Source organism: Schistocerca piceifrons, chromosome 4 (genome assembly GCF_021461385.2).
Source record: "Schistocerca piceifrons isolate TAMUIC-IGC-003096 chromosome 4, iqSchPice1.1, whole genome shotgun sequence".
NCBI classification, from domain to species: domain Eukaryota; kingdom Metazoa; phylum Arthropoda; class Insecta; order Orthoptera; family Acrididae; genus Schistocerca; species Schistocerca piceifrons.
Window position 1 is genome coordinate 546,111,296 of NC_060141.1, and position 20,795 is coordinate 546,132,090.

Here is a 20,795-nt window from a genome sequence, read left to right on the forward strand (position 1 = left end):
AGTAAGCTCCGATCGGTCGCGAAATGGAAACGACTATGAAAATCCGATAAAGCTTTGCACAGATGTGTTGGGTAGTGTCTCTAGTATAACCCCAGTTAGCATCACGTCGCTCTTCTCATTTCTGAGCTCGCAGTGAGTGCGTAAAGATGTCTAGAAAATAGTGTCTGCCGCCAAGTACGAGGGCCTGGTGAGAAATTTCGCCTGAAGCTATGCAGCTAACATTATATAATTGTCGTGCTGTTTCTTCTTCAAGACAATTCTCAGCCGCATTCTGCAGGGGCAATGAAGATGCTCCTGCATCGTTTTCAAATGGAAACGTGAGATTACCCACAATACAGTCCGCAATTGTCTCCCCCTGAGTTTCATCTCTGGTCACATGAACCCCTGTCTTTGAAGACAACATTTTGACACAGACAACGAGGTGTAGGCCAGCGTGGAGAATTGGCGGAAAGCACTGGCGGCTGCCTTCTATGATGAGGCTATTGAAAAGTTGGTACAACGCTATGACAAAAGTCTAAGTCAGAACGGCGACTACGTAGAGAAGTAGCTGAAAGGTGTAGCTAATTGTTACAAGTAAAACATTTCTGATGTTCACTGTGGTTTCAATTTGGCAATCAATCGGAGCTTACTTTCTGAACAGGCCTCGTATATATATATATATATATATATATATATATATATATATATATATATATATATATATATATATATATATATATAAGTTCATGACATCCAGTCTTACAAATTTACTGTCTCTGATGGACACACGTCCAGATCATTCGCTCTCAAAACTCCGCCATCTCACTCCCCACATCCACCACTGGTGGCGGCTCACCTCCAACTGCGCAACGCTACGCGCTGTTCACATCCAACTGCCCAACACTACAATAGCGAATATTCCAACAATGCCAACCAACCACAGACTTCACACAGCACAGTCAGTGATTTTCATATAGAGTCCTACGTGGCGTTACCAACATAAAAACCTAAACAGCCTACTTACAGTTGTTAAGTCAGTGTAGTCGCAGAATATGTGTATAGTATGTTGAGGTAGATGTAATTTATTAATGGATGAATATATTTGACTAAACTTTTTTATAAACTGGTAAATACAGGAAAAATTTCTTTCGCACTTACACTGTATCTGAAGGCTATCTAAATATGCCTCTTTCCTACGTTTTTCTTTCATGGCACTGTCCAAACCAATTAGAATCTGTCATTATATCGTATGCATTCAAAAAATATGGTTATGTCTGGGTTGCTTTGGCATTACAATGGCTCAGTATTACAGCGGGACAAGAAGAGCCATTGTAATCACTGAGATAATTTAAGTGGCCCACTGCTTAACCAATTATACTCGAAGAGCAATCGGTGTTCTGCGTTACCGAACAACAAAAATGAGTTAAAATAGTGTGATGCCTCGAGAACGTGATATATCTAAATTTGTGATACGGGTGGTACCATTGGAGCTTCCCACAATCAGAGTTTACGGGGAGGGAGTGGCTTTGGAACAACAGGAAACATACGAGGTGGCTTAGTATGAGATCATCGGAGATCTTGAACGAGGGACGGTAGCTGATCACTTGCTCACAGCCCACCGGAATAGACTGCAGGCTACAGATCAACGGCAGTGAGCCTTGCGAATATCAATGGCAACGCCAGCCCAAAATTTCGTTTATCTTTCTAAGGAAGTATTTATACACATACGTCCACAACTTTGGCTCTCATTAAGAAGACGCTGCAGTAATGGAGTAACAGTCTCGGTGACGACAAACCCAGAGCAGTCGCGCTTTGAACTGTGAACGAGTTTCTGACGTGACAGTCTTTACTTGTATGTCTACATGCGATATGTAATGCGGAATGGTATCATAACTGAGAGTGAAGCATCCCAGTGCTCCTGATCATGCTCCTAGAACCAACTCAGGCCAATGGTTGTATCCTCAAGTTCTATAAAACAAGCCAATATTTGTATCCCCACCTCATACAAAGCAGTTGTTTGATGGCTCGAATCTCTAGAGACAAAATCCTTTGAGCTTTCTGTTCCGCTATATTGTGGTACCACTACGAATTTTTATCTTTACATAGTCGATAACTGTAGCCCCATAGAGGTCAATTTAGTAATGATATATTAGAAACTGAGATTACCACTGGAGCGTTGACACAGGCAAACGCCCTGTACCTCAATTCTGTTGAAATCTGATTATTCACTTGGACGACATATAACAGCATTTTTCGTAGTTGTCCCTCAATGGAAGATTGCTATTCTTCACTGGTGACAAAATTTTTGTCTTGATTCTCATCAAGTAGTGTTGGCCAGTAGCAATGTTTGCACACTGTTATAGTGGACTGTGATCGCTCGTTTCGGTGCTATTACAGCAGCAAAAAAATTATTCCACCTGGATTTGATCCCTGTATGTAAGATTTATGGAGCACTTTCGTCGTTATACTGGGTGTAACAGGCATAAGCGCAGACATTTTTATATGTGGTACCTTAATATGTACACATATCAGAGTGTTGGTTGTTATTTACTATGTATCGAACACTCTTCCCACAAACACGTCACAGATTTTACGACTGATGTTTTTCACATGGTCGTACTGCACCTCTAAGTGGACTACACCCGTCACTATAAAATAAACGTTCCGTGTCAACGTGGCCACATTTCAGTACCTGACCTGCTACTTAGGAAAAATACGAATTATTGGCTCGCTCTTGCCACATGTATTTCGTGGAACTAACCAACCCAAACAAATATGACTTATAATGTGTTCAATTATTAGTCTGAAAACGACTGATATTGATGTAATGTTGTTCAGCACCCGGTCCTCAGTCACCAAAAGAAATATCTGCACTTATATCCCTTAAACTCATAATAAGACATAATAAGACATTTGGTATCCACTTCTGGAAAAAAGCCACCTTCAGATTTTTACATGCAGTCTTAAGGAATATATCCATGTTGCTCTTGCATGTTTTCTAATGTCACCTACCGGCCTCCCATTCAATCATCTTCTCTTGTACACTTAATTCAATAGAAGACCTTACTCGATTCATCTATGACCCACTTATTTGGCAACGTATTCCGCATTCTTCCATTTTCAATAGAGTGATAATTACGTTTTCTACCTCACTCCACTTCGTCATAGATTTTTTTTTGCCTCTCGTTGTAATTCTCATTACGCATCTCGCCCTTCGTGTTTCATTGCCGCAAGCCAAGACTGGTAATATGCACTGACTGTAAGCTTGTCCTAACACAGCAAGTTTAAATTCGAAAACTATTCACTTAACGAAAAGCACTCCAGGCTGCGACGCTACCAAATGGTTTTCTGCTGCTGAGTAGCCGCTCTCTAACCAGAAGTCCATGAGAAAAAAACTAGTTTTGACCGTACTTGATGTTGCTCGCACTTTAGGTAGTTGAGCTCTGCAAGACCCTGTTTAGAAAAGAATAGCTCGATGGGGTCATAGGGTCGTGCTGCGCGCGTCTGCTTTCACACCCAGCAGCTTACTCACTGCAAAAAACAATCTGCACCCGTGATCTCGCAGTCAAATAATCTACGCATTGGCTGGAATTGCGAAATTAATAAAATACACAGAAATATTTTTAAAATAAAAGACAAATCAGTCATTTAATAAAAAAGAGTTTTCCTCTAACTTTTGTAACTGATGAAGATGACAAAGAATAATGCTGAAAACTGTTTATTCAAGAAAGGACATCTCAAATAACAGAAAGTGGTCCTACGATGTCCAGTTGAATTACAGACAGAACATACTCTTATCAAATGCAGTAAAGTTAGGTTGAGGGAGTTGCGAGAATGGTAGCAAAATCGCCAAACCAAATACTCATCAAAGGCACGGGAAAACTAAGTCCATTTCGTGATCACAGTACACGAAATATTCACATCTCAAAACAATTGAGAGGCCAACATGATTATTTACAAATTAACACTTGCGATGCAAAGAATAGTAGCTCATACGATGTCTATTCTCAATTCTGTAATGCAAGCGGAAAACGTTAAGAGTTCTACAGTGGAGCACATTCAGAAGCTAAAGTATAGTATCAGCCGTTCACCATCCAGAATCAATCAGCTACACGGTCGAATAACAAACGTTACTACAAGAAAGTCCACCTTCTTCCAGAACTTACGTAAAACTGTCCCCTTCAACCTCTCAATGAAAAGTGTCAAGAATCGCTCCTTTAATCGTACCACCCAAAAAGTTTGTCTCAACTTGACTCAAATGGTGTTCTAGCACTGCCTGGTTGAAAGAAGCGTCTTTTGGCACTCTTTTAATAGTGGTGTCAGCTTGCACAAGAGCCTGACCACTTCTTAAATTGCTATGATGTTGTGTTAGTAATCTTAATTAATACGACTGCCTGCTTGTCCACTGGCTGAAGGCCATCCCCACCAAAATAAATCGTTCTTAAGTTTTAATTACATGATTTGACTGAACTTAACCGTTTCACGCACTGAACAAATATATTATAACAATATTTAAATAAAGAAATATTTTAAACATTCAGTCACACCGGCCACGGTGGCCGAGCGGTTCTAGGCGCTCAGTCCGGAACTGCGCGACTGCTGCGGTCGCAGGTTCGAATCCTGCCTCGGGCATGGATGTGTGTGATGTCCTTAGATTAGTTAGGTTTAAGTAGTTCTAAGTTCTAGGGGACTGATGACCACAGATGTTAAGTCCCATAGTGCTCAGAGCCATTTGAACCATTTGAAACATTCAGTCATACTCTGATCATTTACAATAAATTATAAATAAAAATTTGTCGATAAGTAAATAACCTAATATTGTTGCACAAGTGCACTCATATTAAATGACAACTAATTGTTGTTAAATATTGTTTAAACATTTATTTTTGCCTGCTTGAGATAAGCGTTTTTTGAGCCTATTTTAATGGTGGTGTCTGCTAACACAAGTGATTGACCACTGCTTAAATTAAAATGATTTTGTGTTAGTAATCTCAGTTAATAGCTATTATAGTTATATTATAGTTATAGTAAAATATTCATTAAGTAAATTAAATATTTATTAAGTAAATAGACAAGTATGACCAGGCAAGAGGCATTGGTGGTGCATTCATTCGCTTTGTTATTGTGAAGAGTGCGATGTTCTGACAAACATCTGCGTCATAAAGCAGGTATAAGAGACGTTGTGAGGCAATAAATTCCCTTAAGGATTATAGCTAAAGTGCAAAGCTGTCATTTGAGACACCGCTTGTTGAAATGGATGAAGCGTTTAAAAGTTGTTAATGCAGACGTTGGTTGTGAAAATGTTGAGTAAATATTGACTCCTGTTGTTTTATTATTATTTTCGTACTGACGAACTAGGATCACGTAACAACCCCAATTCCTCTTTATTCCTTGTTGTTTTTTATTTCTTCAGTACCGCTTCATCTTCTCCCCATTTCTTATTTCTTTTGAACTGGAACCCTTCTAAATTTAATATTGTAGTCTTAAAAGGATTTCGATCTGGAATTTCCGATCCTTTTATACTCTTTCTTTCTAGATCTTCCCTTATTTCTGTATTCCATGCTATTATCAGTTTCTGCTTCCAGAAATACAGGAATATTTGTTTCGTGAGCCTGTTCTCATTTGCACGATAAAGGTGTCCAAGGAAAAAAAAGAAAAGAATAATCTTCTTTTATCCATTACTTCTGATACCTCCTCTATATTTTTGTAGATATCCTCATTACTTCTCATATTGCAGTCATCTCTAGTTTCTATTGTTGTATTGCAGTCATTATTTTTCTAACCATCGGCCTTTCAAATATCTCTATTCCGTTAATCTTGTAGTTCATTATTAAGCATTCACGTGCATATAAACATTCTCTTCGTACCACTGTCGTATATGTCAAACTATATGCTCTCTCCATTTCGTTAAAGATACTGCAAATACTGTTGCGTTATTGGATGCACCCCATTTATCTGAGATCGCCAATGTATTCATATTCAGATTTGCTTTATTATTTTACTGTTAATTTTTGTCGAATTTCTGACACCTATACAGGGTGTTACAAAAAGGTACGGCCAAACTTTCAGGAAACATTCCTCACACACAAAGAAAGAAAATATGTTATGTGGACATGTGTCCGGAAACGCTTGCTTTCCATGTTACAGCTCATTTTATTACTTCTCTTCAAATCACATTAATCATGGAATGGAAACACACAGCAACAGAACGTACCAGCGTGACTTCAAACACTTTGTTACAGGATATGTTCAAAATGTCCTCCGTTAGCGAGGATACATGCATCCACCCTCCGTCGCATGGAATCCCTGATGCGCTGATGCAGCTCTGGAAAATGGCGTATTGTATCACAGCCGTCCACAATACGAGCACGAAGAGTCTCTACATTTGGTACCGGGGTTGCGTAGATACGAGCTTTCAAATGCCCCCATAAATGAAAGTCACGAGGGTTGAGGTCAGGAGAGCGTGGAGACCATGGAATTGGTCTGCCTCTACCAATCCATCGGTCGCCGAATCTGTTGTTGAGAAGCGTACGAACACTTCGACTGAAATGTGCAGGAGCTCCATCGTGCATGAACCACATGTTGTGTCATAATTGTACAGGCACATGTTCTAGCAGCACAGGTAGAGTATCCCGTATGAAATCATGATAACGTGCTCCATTGAGCGTAGGTGGAAGAACATGGGGCCCAATCAAGACATCACCAACAATGGTTGCCCAAACGTTCACAGAAAATCTGTGTTGATGACGTGATTGCACAATTGCGTGCGCATTCTCGTCAGCCCACACATGTTGATTGTGAATATTTAGAATTCGATCACGTTGGAATGAAGCCTCATCCGTAAAGAGAACATTTGCACTGAAATGAGGATTGACACATTGTCGGAAGAACCATTCGCAGAAGTGTACCCGTGGAGGCCAATCAGCTGCTGATAGTGCCTGCACACGCTGTACATAGTACAGAAACAACTGGTTCTCCCGTAGCACTCTCCCTCGGGCATGGGTGTGTGTGTTCTCCTTAGCGTAAGTTAGTTTAAGTTAGATTAAGTAGTGCGTAAGCCTAGGGACGGACGACCTCACCAGTTTCGTCCCATAGCCCCTACCAAAAATTTCCAAATCAAACATCCGACATCGCTGCGACTGTAAAAATATTGTGCACGAACGGCACCAACGACGACTAAAGAGAACCGCTCAATGTGACAGAAGTGCAACCCTTCCTCAAATTACTGCAGATTTCGATACTGGGACATCAATAAGTGTTAGCGTGCGAACAGTTCGACAAAACATCATCGATATGAGCTTTCGGAGCAGAAGGCCCACTCATGTACCCTTGATGACTGCACGACACAAAGCCTTACGCCTCGCCTGCGCCCCGTCAACACCGACATTGGACTGTTGATGACTGGACGTATATTGCCTGGTCGGACGAGTCTCGTTTCAAATTGTATCAAGTGGATGGACGTGTAGGGGTATGAAGGCAACTTCATGAAGCCATGGACCCTGATGTCAGCAGGGGACTGTTCAAGCTGGTGGAAGCTCTGTTATGGTGTGGGGCGTGTGCAGTTGGAGTGGTACTGGACCCCTGATACATCCAGATACGTCTCTGATAGGTGACACGTACGTAAGCATCCTGTCTGGTAACCTGCATCCGTTCAAGTCATCCTACACGTCCAGAATTGCTACAGAGTGGCTCCAGGAAATCTCTCCTGAGTTTAAACACCTCCACTGGCCAAAAATGAACATTATTGAGTATATTTGGGATGCCTTGCAGCGTGCTGTTCAGAAGAGACCTCCACTTTCTCGTACTCTTACGGGTTTATGGACAGCCCTGCAAGGTTCATGGCGTCAATTGCCTCCAGCACTACTCCAGACATTAGTCGAGTTCATACCACGTCGTGTTGCGCACTTCTGCGTGCTCGTGGAGTCCCTACATGATACTAGGCAGGTATACCGGTTTCCTTGGCTCTTCTGTATATAAAGACTCGTTTCTATGTGTTGATTACTCACTAGTTTAGTCTCATTTTAACTGTTTTTTCAGCCCTGATTTCAAAATAACCGTCATTTGTCAACCCTCAATTTTATTTAGTGTTCGAATCTCGCCAGACCATTCAGCTAACTAACGTAAATTGTGTGAAAGCCTAGTGCCAGATCTGTCACTACACTGGGAAACATCATAAGTACGACGTTGGTTATCTCCAATATAAAGACCAAACTACAGTAAATGGACTCAGTATTTATATAGAGACGAAGAGACACGCTTATGACAGAGTCGCGTGGCCGACGGCATCTACCAGCCTTCATAACAAAACGCTTACATTTTCAATAACAGGGCATCCCCATTGGCTAAGAATGTTCTAATTAGACCGTCGTGATAAGTTATGTCGCCTAACATCACGTATACACAAAATGCGCCTTATAGGGTTCAGAGCAATATGACGTTGCAGAAATTTACATTTTCCACTGTTTCCCGCCATTGCTTAATGCGAACAGTGGGACGATTCTCTGACGAAGCACGATCGATTCTGTTTCGCTCTTTTCTCCATCTGAGGTCATTTGTTTCCCTTTTTTTAATGATCTCGAACAAATAAAAGTCAAGATTCTGCATTCATTCCCATTACTGCTAGCAAAGTTATCATGTCACTTGACACCGATTTCGCAGAAACACTAGCTTTTAGAATCGAGGAGTAGTATAATATCGCTTCCTGAAAACAGTCAATTTCTCAAGCCTGTTTTGTTCATAATTACATCGCAGACTTAACGTCTGCCTATGTGGAGTTCCTGTTCATTCAGTCTTACAAAATTTTATATTGTATTGTATCAGTCACCTCAGTCACTACAGGCATAATCCTTCATTATTAATTCAGGATGTCAATACGAGCTTCTAGGAAAATCGTGGTACACGAAGAGGTGAATACTATGTCGTTAAAACTTGGCACTTCTCTACGGAGACGTATAAGTAATTGTATCTTTGTCTTGAGTAAAGAATTAACCAATTACTTACTCGTCTTTTGCTACAATTTTATTTTTATTTCTTGAGAAAGAATGTTTCATGTAATTATTTTCTGCACCTGCAGTGGTCTGCAATGGGAACAATTATTGTAATAATTATTTTGAGTAGTTTGGTTTACATATGAAGTGTTTTGTATGAACTCCTTACAAGCAATACACCGAGATGACAAATTTCATGGGACAGCGATATACACATATACAGATGGCGGTAGTATTGTCTAAACAAGGTAGAAAAGGACAATACATTTGTACTCAGGTGATATATGTGAAAAGGTTTCCGGTGTGATTATGGCTGCACGATGGGAATTAACAGACTTTGAGCTCGGAATGGTAGTTGCATCTAGACGCGTGGGACATTACATTTCGGAAATCCTTACGGAATTTAATATTCCGACATCCACAGTGTAAACCGTGGGCTGAGAATACCGAATTTCGGGCATTACCTCTCACCACGGACAACGCAGTGGCCGACGGCCATCACTTAACGACCGAGAGCAGTCGCGTTTGAGCAGAGTTGTCAGTGCTAACAGACAAGCAATACTGCGTGAAATAACCTCAGAAATCAATGTGGGACGTACGACGAACGTATCCGTCGGGACAGGGCTGCGAAATCTGTCGTTCATGGGCCATGGCAGAAGGCGTGTCTTTGCTAACAGCGCGACGTCGCCTGCAGCGCCTCACCTAAGCTCGGAACCATATCGGTTGGATCTTAGACGGCTGGAAAGCCGCGCTCTGGTCAGATGTGTCCCGATTTCAATTCGTAAGAGGTGATAGTAGGATTCGAGTGCGACGCAGACCCCATGAAACCATGAACCCAAGTTGTCGACAAGGCACTGTGTTAGCTGATGTTGGCTGAATAATGGTCTGGGTTGTGTTTACAAGAAATGGATTGGGACCTCGGTTATGTTGGCTGCCTGGGAAACATTTGCAGTCGTTCATGGAAATTTTACGGATGACAATGCGCCATGCCACAGTTATTCGCTATTGGTTTGAAGAACGTTCTGTACAATTCGAGCGAACGGTTTGGCCACCCAGGTGGCCCGACGTGAATCAAAGACATCGGACATGCATGGGACATACTCAAGAGATCAGTTCATGCACAAACTCGTTCACCGGCAATACTTCCTCAATTATAGTCGGCTACAGAGAATGACTGGATATTTCTGCATGGGAATTCCAAATACTTATTGAGTCCATGTCACGTCGAATTGTTGCACTACGCGGGGAAAAAGAAGGTCTGGCACGATATTAGGAGGTATCCTATGGCTTTTGTCACCTCAGTGGATTTATAATTATACTATGTAGCTGAGAATTTACTTTTATTCCTCGTATCTTCTATGTATATCCGTTCCCTCGTCTGTTACCACTTCTGGATCCTAACTTCGTCGTATTAACGTTCCTTTTGAATTTAACTATACCTCGCTTTTAATACTGAAGTTGACACTGCTGTAGCCACGAAGTGGAGCTCAAAGTGATCCATGCTAGCACACTTCGGCGTTATATTTGGGATAAGTATACATCAATCTTACTTTTTGGGATCCTATTCATGTTGTACACCGGGAAGTTTTGTATCACTACATATCTTTTATGAGCTACTGAATGCTGTAAAGAAATACCTCGTTCCAATGAAAATTGTATTTTTCCTTTTATTTCAGAACATCACTTTGATATACTGAATCAGTTATGAATCTTTGGGGGTGTTATACTTGCGTAGCCATGTAAATAGCATATATGTTAAGCTTTGTGCTGTGTAACAAGGTGACATTCAGTTGAAGCTAGCATTTCGGGCAGTAATAGATATGAGCACCGCTCCGCATGCTATGCTCCGACGCACGGGCTTTTAAATTTTCTGTGTCACCACTCAAGTTTTTTTCTTTCTTTTTCTTGCAGCTGTGTTGACCAATCCACAACTTTGAAGAAGATGCAACCTTAGCCATTAATGCAGACATGTGCAAGCAACTACGACACTGACGCAGAGCAGTAAACATGGTGTCGTGGTCAGTTACGTCTGACGAGTGGATTAGCACCACGTACAGTGTTGTTCACGTCCCATATCCGCTGCGAGAGCGGCTTCACTCATATAAAGCTTTTTTCCCGAACTACCGGTGTTTTTATTTACGTCTTTTTACCTTCCTGTAGCTGAAGTTACTAATTTAATGAAGGTGTACTATATAAAATTTACAGAATAAAGTTTTTCTTGCTGTTTATATCTGTATTGGTTGTGTTTATAAATGTTTCTAGCAAATTTCAGAAATTAAAACTATTCTGTCGTAGTTTATTTCATCCTACTAGAAACTTCCATTAAAATAATCAAAGATAATAAAATAAAAGGTAATCTAACGCCATATGAAATAGCTGAGTAATAGAACACAAAGAACCTAGTAAAGAATAATACGAATTGCAGTTAATCAATTTAAAAAATTAAGTTTGAATAGCGATCGAGTTTAAGCAGAAATTGTTGCAGCTGAATACAAGGAAATACGATAGACACTTGAAAAATTAAACTACTGCCCACCAAAGTTGCATCAGTACAATGGTGGCATGCAATATACGCCAGAACAGCGTGAAGAGGTCTATATCCTCGATACGGGAATGATTAGCATTTCAACAGAATCGTACACACTAACCGGGCCTAATGTCATCTACATTCTACATGCAAGGAAAGATTATGCAGTCGATTTATCATACAGGAAACGCATTTTAATGTTGGATGATTGGGAGCAAATCGTGTTAAGCCCATTGTAAGAAGGAGGAATGCCTACCAGCAAAGTTTGGAATCGACAGTGACCTATCGAGGCAATCGTTCAGCGATATTTCTGCTCGCTTTGGTAGGCAACTCATGACTATCAATCGAGTATAGAACCAATTGGTTCAAGTGGACCATACTTAACTTCATGCAGGATCTCAATATCCTTATGTGATTAGCGCCTGAGAGGACAGACATGATGTTCACTCGGGCGTTGGGGTCGAACAGCCACGGAACGTACCTTGAATGAGCGAATGGACATGTTTACAGCTAGATAAGTATCCTCATTGACAGCTCGGGGACATTTAACGCGTAACGGATTGCCAGCGTGGCGAAATTTGAAGACTTAACATTCCAAACGTCCTGAGAACCAAAAGTAATATCTAGAGATAAAAAAGAAAATGAAAAAAAATTGTGTGCATAAGAAATTAGCACACAGCTTTTTGTAGTACTTTTTTCTTATCAGCCAAGAAATATAAACTGTACTATAGACCAACAGAAAAATTGTTTTGAATTGTCCAAAAAAAGAAAATTTAAAACATTAGACAAGTGTCTCACACATCACTTTCTTCAGACTTAATCTGCTAAGTCCAACAGAGATACACTGATCAGCCAGGAAGTTAAGATCTGTTATCGACATAAACCCGTCCAAACAATAGCAACGTCACATGGCGAGGAATGACTGCTAGTCAGACACACTCACGATACATGTAGTAGCAGTGAGTCTGCTGTCCGTTTGTATAATAGTGAAGGCACGTGATGTATCTGTGGTATCTGTGTTTGACCGAGAGCGGATAGTGATTAAAAAATGTAGTGTGACGAGGGCCTCTCAGCGGGTAGACCTGATCACCTGGTACAAGTCCTTTGAGGTGACGCTACTTCGGCAGGGACACCCAGTCCTTGAGAGGAGAAAGTCTCCAACCTAACCGGGAACCGAACCCGCCCCCCGCCCCTCCCCACCCACGTATGACAGGTCGGCGAGCTGTCCACTCAGCTACGGTGGCGGACGGCGGATTGTAATGGCCCGGAGGCTCGGCACAAGCATTTTGGAGACTGCATGACGTGCCGAGTATTCGGTGGGAACTATGGTGAGAGTCTGTATCAGGTGGCGAAACCATGGTGAAACCACGTGCAGAAATCGTGGGGATGGGCTGCCACCGTCGTACAGATGTCGGACGTCGTAGGCTGGTCAGTCTGTTGAAACAGGACAGGCGGTGATTTGTGGTGGAACTAATATCAGACTTTAATGCTGGGCAGCGTACAAGTATGTCCGAAAACACAGTGCGCCGAAAATTCCTGACGATGTGCCTCCGCAGCCGATGACCCAAGCATGTACCACAGTTATCTCCACGACATCGGCAACTAAGATTTAAACAGGCACGTGACCATCGGACTGGACACTGCCGCCATGGCAAAGCTTTATATTGTCTGATGACTCCCAATACCTCCTTCATCATACCGATTGGAGGGTGCGAATACGTCGTCTTTCAGGGGAACAGCTACTTTACACCTGTACTGTGGGTGGAAGACAAGCTAGTGGTGGCTCCATTATGCTCTGGGGAACATTCACGTTGGCATCCAAGGATCCAGTGGAGCTCGTGCAAGGCACTATGACGGCCAAGGAGTATCGTACACTGGTTGCTGACCACGTACTCTCCTTCATGACTATTTTGTTTCCCGACGGCACAGCATTTTTCAACAAGATAAGGCTCCATGTCACAAGACCAGGAGCGTGATGGAGTGGTTGGAGGAACAGAGTGGCGAGTTCCAGTTGATGTACTAACCCCCCCCCCCCCCCCCCCCCCAACTCCGCAGATCAGAACCCGGTCGAACACATCTGGGAAGTGACTGAATGTGGCGTCAGAGCTCATCGCCCCTCCGCCCCCCTCCACCCCCCTCCTCCCGGAATTTGCGGGAATTAGGTGACTTGAGTGTGCAGAAGTTTCTTCAACCCCTTCCAGCGGTCTTACGAGTCCTCATTGTTTCCATGCCATGATGCGTCGCTGTTCGTACCCTTTAGTCAGTGTACCATTCTATAATGGTTGATAAAACATACATAACCAGTGTATGATACTCCTTGGTCACTGTGGTAGGTTGCACGGGCTCCACTGAACCCATGAATGCTTACGTGAATGTTTCCAGAGCATAATGGAGCCGCCGGCTTGTCTCCGTCCCAGAGCACGGGTGCCAAAGAGGCGTTCCTCCAGAAGAGGATGGATTTGCGTCCTCCCATCTGCATGATGAAGAATGTACCAGGAGTCATCAGATCACGCAACACTACTTCACTGCGCCAACGTCGAGTGCCGACGGTCACGTGCCCATTTCAGTTCGTAGTTGCTGATGTGGTGTTAACATTGGTACAAGCTTGGTTCGTCAGCTGCGGAGGCCCATTGTTAGGAGTTTTCGACGCATTGTGTGTACAGACAGACTTGCACTCTGCCCAGCGTTAACATCTGATGTTTATTCCGCCACAGTTCACCGCCTGTCCTGTTTACCAGTATGGCCAACCCACGACGTCCGGTGTCTGTAATGAGGGGTGGCCGCCCAGTCGCACGACGTCTGGACGTGGCTTCGCCTTGAAGACACTCAACACAACACTCCTCGAACACAGTGCAGTTTCCGAAATGCTCGTGCTGAGCCTCTGGGCCATCACAATCTGTCCTCGGTCGAAGTCAGATAGATAAAGCTCCTACCCCATGATACACACGTACAGCACGCTCATTGATATAACTTGCACCAGCCGGCCGGAGTGGCCGAGCGGTTCTAGGCGCTATAGTCTGGAGCCGCGCGACCGCTACGGTCGCAGATTCGAATCCTGCCTCGGGCATGGATGTGTGTGATGTCCTTAGGTTGGTTGGGTTTAAGTAGTTCTAAGTTCTAGGGGACTGATAACCTCAGAAATGAAGTCACACAGTGCTCAGAGCCATTTGAACCATTTAATTTGCACTGTGCGTGTGTCTCACTAGCAGTCATGTCTTGCCAGGTGACGTTGCAATCGGCTGGACTGGTGTATACCGATAGTAGGTCGGTGGTCATAATGTTCTGGCTGATCACTGTAACTGTTTTAAGGCTAGTTAACGATACGAAACAAAATTCACAGAAAACAAGTCCCTTTTTTCAGCAGATAATCGTGGAATATTATGGGCTACTAAAAGTTGTATGTGAAGGAAATCGTCAAAAATTTTGCCTTTCTTTAGGATGTTACCACTTCCATTCAATGTCAATGAATGTCCTTTTGATGTGTACTTTTCCAAGTGAAGTGATTTTGTGCCACAGAACTGATGATGTTTTGTTGATGACTTAATCAGCGGCAGCTGGGAGGTCAGTAAAGTATTTTTCCTCCATTTTGAATGTGTTGAACGGTAAAAAATAGCGTGCTGGAGGGATTACAAAGTAAATAAATCATCAGATACATTACACTTAGCGACCGTGGCGAGTTTTCTTTTAAGAAAAAGTTTCTATCATAAGATAGATACCCGAAATCATATACTTATGATATATACAGTAAGAACATACACATATGTATAAGGTTGTTTTGGTCCACCGCAGTTTTCTACTCCAAGTCACACATTTGCTTTTGATATATGTTGTACTGACAGTATTTTTAGTGCAACTGTTAGGTCCAGGAGACCCTTCATGGCACAAATACATTATTGCCTCAGTGTTGTCAAGAGAAGGAATACAGAAGTTGTGATACGAAAGCTGCCGTAACTAGAATGTATATGGAATGAGGGAGGCTACGACGCTGGGATTACAGATTTACTTCAAACTTTGTACAACACTAGTAGGTCATTAAAACAACGTACTGTGCAAGTAGTAGGGTGCACTACTCTGGCAGTTGCGAGAAAATCCCAAGTGAAGTTTTGTGCGTCTGTTATGTAGCTGATGTATATGAGCATAGGTACGACACGTTAGAGTTCATGATGGTAAAGTGGTTAGCGTTCGAGCTTCGTAAGACGAACGTTTATAAGGCGACGTTTCGACTACCGCTCATCCGTTCATATTTGTAGTACATATGTAAATTCTGTGATATTTGAAGAATTTTTACCTAAACTATTCGTTCTTGCTACCTAAGTAATGTCTGACCGATATGCAGGTTCACTGCGAAATGGGGCGTGCCTCTTTGTTTGCAGCTTGAAGCAAAGTAGTTCCGGGTACCTTACAGATTGCACGCATAAGGGATTTCGAAAATCAGGACAGGCACACATTTTCACGAAAATTCTATGCGTTTGTTCAATTACGTGTCGGTAGCTATAAATATGTTTCTTCTAATAATTAAATTTCATTAAAAATAGTAAGTAGTAAAATAACATGAAGTTCACTAAAACTTCATGCAAATTAACTTTTTTTTTTTAGTTATATTACCCCTCAAATGTCATATAAATTAAATACCATAACCAGTGATGAAAGAAAAAGGGATTAAAAATTAAAATTATTCCCGAGTCGAACCATTGACTATACAAGTCTCCTTTCATTTTTTTCGGATTTGTTCGTTACGTTTGGTCTGGGCGGACATCACATGACATACACTCCTGGAAATTGAAATAAGAACACCGTGAATTCATTGTCCCAGGAAGGGGAAACTTTATTGACACATGATCACACTGACAGAACCACAGGCACATAGACACAGGCAACAGAGCATGCACAATGTCGGCACTAGTACAGTGTATATCCACCTTTCGCAGCAATTCAGGCTGCTATTCTCCCATGGAGACGATCGTAGAGATGCTGGATGTAGTCCTGTGGAACGGCTTGCCATGCCATTTCCACCTGGCGCCTCAGTTGGACCAGCGTTCGTGCTGGACGTGGAGACCGCGTGAGACGACGCTTCATCCAGTCCCAAACATGCTCAATGGGGGACAGATCCGGAGATCTTGCTGGCCAGGGTAGTTGACTTACACCTTCTAGAGCACGTTGGGTGGCACGGGATACATGCGGACGTGCATTGTCCTGTTGGAACAGCAAGTTCCCTTGCCGGTCTAGGAATGGTAGAACGATGGGTTCTATGACGGTTTGGATGTACCGTGCACTATTCAGTGTCCCCTCGACGATCACCAGTGGTGTATGGCCAGTGTAGGAGATCGCTCCCCACACCATGATGCCGGGTGTTGGCCCTGTGTGCCTCGGTCGTATGCAGTCCTGATTGTGGCGCTCACCTGCACGGTGCCAAACACGCATACGACCATCATTGGCACCAAGGCAGAAGCGACTCTCATCGCTGAAGACGACACGTCTCCATTCGTCCCTCCATTCACGCCTGTCGCGACACCACTGGAGGCGGGCTGCACGATGTTGGGGCGTGAGCGGAAGACGGCCTAACGGTGTGCGGGACCGTAGCCCAGCTTCATGGAGACGGTTGCGAATGGTCCTCGCCGATACCCCAGGAGCAACAGTGTCCCTAATTTGCTGGGAAGTGGCGGTGCGGTCCCCTACGGCACTGCGTAGGATCCTACGGTCTTGGCGTGCATCCGTGCGTCGCTGCGGTCCGGTCCCAGGTCGACGGGCACGTGCACCTTCCGCCGACCACTGGCGACAACATCGATGTACTGTGGAGACCTCACGCCCCACGTGTTGAGCAATTCGGCGGTACGTCCACCCGGCCTCCCGCATGCCCACTATACGCCCTCGCTGAAAGTCCGTCAACTGCACATACGGTTCACGTCCACGCTGTCGCGGCATGCTACCAGTGTTAAAGACTGCGATGGAGCTCCGTATGCCACGGCAAACTGGCTGACACTGACGGCGGCGGTGCACAAATGCTGCGCAGCTAGCGCCATTCGACGGCCAACACCGCTGTTCCTGGTGTGTCCGCTGTGCCGTGCGTGTGATCATTGCTTGTACAGCCCTCTCGCAGTGTCCGGAGCAAGTATGGTGGGTCTGACACACCGGTGTCAATGTGTTCTTTTTTCCATTTCCAGGAGTGTATGTTCAATTTGATGGTTGCTTCCTTTACTCGCTGAGTAACCTTGCCTGCTTCCAGTTGACTACCACAAACTCTGACAGGTAGCATCTACGCACAGCTACATGAGTTACATAATAGACGCGTAAAACTTCTATTGCTATTTTCTCGGAATTTCCAGAGTAGAGCATCTTACTATTTGCACATTATGTTCTTTTAATGGCCTACTAAAGGTGTACAAAGTCTCAAGTAAATCAGTGACCTTAATGTCGTGACCTTCCCTTGTGAGTGTGTAAGAGTATGAACATAAAATACTTATTGTAGATCTATTGCTAATGTACAAGTGTTACTTTCAGTCATAGTTGAATCAGTTGCATCATTCCTCCTGTTTTTCATTACACTTTCTGCCTTCCTGTTATGCAGCTCTAGTGCTTTCTGAGATTTTCTGCTATCTGCTGTGTGTCCTTTCACCTCGAGGTGGAACGGGTCACGATTCTTTCAAGTATCTAACCGTGGTCTCTCAAATGATAGACTTTGGAAAGTATTTTACAAAATATCCTTCTATATTGCATTTATTTGGTCTCTGGAAATTTGACTTTAAATGCTTTGGATGTGCGACTAACATTAAGTTCACAGATGGGGTATTCTTTAGAAGTCTTTCATCTACTTTAGTGACCTTTTTATCTCGGTACAGATATTATACATTACCGGAAAAATTAATACACCCTTTCAGAGGTTTCAAATTCACTCATGATTTATTGCTGCACCGCTACATATGAATTACATGAAATGATTACATTTACAGATCAATAGCACGAGCAGTTCTTAAGTACCTAGATCAGCCCATGCTGAAACACCCATATTAGTATGTGGTGTAGCATCCACAGACAGCAATGCAGGCACTGACTCTGGGATCCAGTCGATCGTACAGATGGCGAATACTGTCCTGTGATACGCTACGACTCTCCTGCTCGAACTGTTCACAAAGTTGTTGGTTTGACAAGTCGCATCATGTCGCACGCGTGCTCGATTGGAGACAAGATAGGAGATCGCCTGCTGGCCAGGGAATTTGCTGCATATCTTCTAGAGCAAGTTAAGTTTTACGGGCAGTGTGTGGGCCAGTACTATCCTTTAGGAACAACATATCACCTTTCTGTAAGAAGAACGGCTAAAGAAATGGTCTAACAACATTGTACACGTACAGAGCGCTCGTTAACGTTCACTCTAGAAACACCAAAGGTGAACTAGATTGTAGCTTGTCGCAACCCAGACCATTAGGCTTGGAGCGAGGCCAGCGTGTCATGGACGAATGCTCTCCACTAGACAGCGCCACGTCGTACGCGCAAACAAACATCACTTACGTGCAGGCAGAATCTTCTCTCATCGCTGAAAACCAAACCACGGTGTGCCATTCCATCTTCCAAGTGATTCTCTGACAGTGCTAGTCGAGCCGTGCACGTCGGTGCTGTGGCTTGAGTGGAAGACGGGATAGAGTTGTGCGTGCCTTATAGTCCCACTGCTTATAGCCGTTTCAGAGTGGTTCGTGTTAACACGTCTGGGCTCACAAGCCCTCTTATGACAATACGACGATCCTGGCGAGCGTCTGTGCTGCGTGGACATCCGGAACCTCATCTACGGGTGGGAGAACGTGTGTTGCAATTCTCTGACAGCAGCATTCCACCACTCGGAAGGCCACAGTTTCATCCCTTTCAAACTCGCCCAGTTAGCTATAGGAAGCACGACTATGCCCTGGTTGCCAGCTTGCTTTACACCACACTGAGGCTTTTGGCTGAGAGCATTCCATTTTAAAGGGTAGACACAGATGGCGCTATGCTAGCTACACAAGTGTTTAGAACTGGAAGATGCTGGAATACTGAGCTCATAAAGATAAGTGGTTAATTTTCTAACAATTTTGATTATGTTAATATTACGCCGTAAATCAGTTAATGAGTACCTACTGTAGCGTATCTCTTTTCATTTTTCGATGAAACAAAACATTTCATTATTGATGATTTCAGGCTTCCCAGACGTAAATTTACACAAACTTGCGGCGTTTTCGTAAGTACTAAGTGCAGAATTTGAGTCGTTTTCGTTCCACACATATAAAATAGATCTTTAACTACTCGAGGAATTAAACGTTTAAATTTCTGTCATTTATTTCTTTTGAAAATGCAAAAGGTCCGTATCGCGATTGCACAATTTTAGGCTTAATTTTTTGAGATTGCAAGTTCAACTTTTTAACGTAAGTTTAAGTGCATTAAGCTTCTATATTAGCGTACATCCATATACTAGTATCCTACATAACTTCAATGTTTCCTGGGATCTGCAGATAACAGAAATTTACCTTTTTTTTAGCTGAATTTCATAAATAAGTGTGAACAACCATGAGTGCGAAGAGTTTGAGCTGCCGGAGGAAAGTCAGTCCTGGGGTTCTAAGCAGCTGTCGTGACAGATTGTTTCATTGGGGGGAATGTAGTAGCGTGGGAATTACGGAAGTAAATGAGACTCTTCCACGGTATTGCGAAGTATGTCCAAGGGACAGGAAGGGATCTTGCGGTTGAACCATATAGTGTAAGGGTGGCGCTGATGAGGTTAAGGGAGGAGAAGAGTGAAGACAAGTGGGAAGTGGTAGAGGGAACAGGGGTCACAGAAAGAGAACGGTATCTGATCATCATTGACATAAAAACAGATTTGCCTTGATACCTCAGTTAAGTAAGGGAGAGACTCAAGTAAACGTATGTGTAGTGAATAACCAAGAGTCTCTCACCAGGAAACCAACTGTTTAAAAAAAAGTAAAAGACAGGAGGAAAGAACTGTTGTTAGTAACAGACGTGGGCTACATTTTGCAGGAAAAATTAGATGACTGGTACTGGGTCACCAAGTTTTTCAAGCCCAATGCATGCCCAGCTAAGTGATAGAGTTTGTATGAGCCTTGTGCAAGGACTTTACAAAACAGGATCATGTTGCGGTAGGAGGTCGAGCAGGAAACAGTACTGATAGGGATCTGGCCTATAATACTGCGTGTAACCTGGTAAAAATGGCTTCTGCAACGAACCATACAAATCTTGTGTTCGTTCCGGTTTTCATGCACTATGATTCAGCTGGATAGCTCTGTGAGGAGGCTCAATATGGAGTTTGATTGACTGCTTCGAGCGGCTGC

The 20,795-nt window shown here is 43.2% G+C and overlaps 1 protein-coding gene across 1 annotated transcript in view; it reads left to right on the forward strand.

Annotated features, from left to right (window-relative positions):
• Positions 1-10,934, forward strand: part of LOC124795991 — a 38,582-nt gene extending 27,648 nt beyond the window's left edge. The window contains exon 5 of the mRNA XM_047260072.1: positions 10,878-10,934. Within this exon, the coding sequence (XP_047116028.1) occupies positions 10,878-10,920 (43 nt within the window). The 3' untranslated portion in view covers positions 10,921-10,934. The remainder of the gene's footprint in view (positions 1-10,877) is intronic.
• The last annotated feature ends 9,861 nt before the right edge of the window (positions 10,935-20,795 follow it).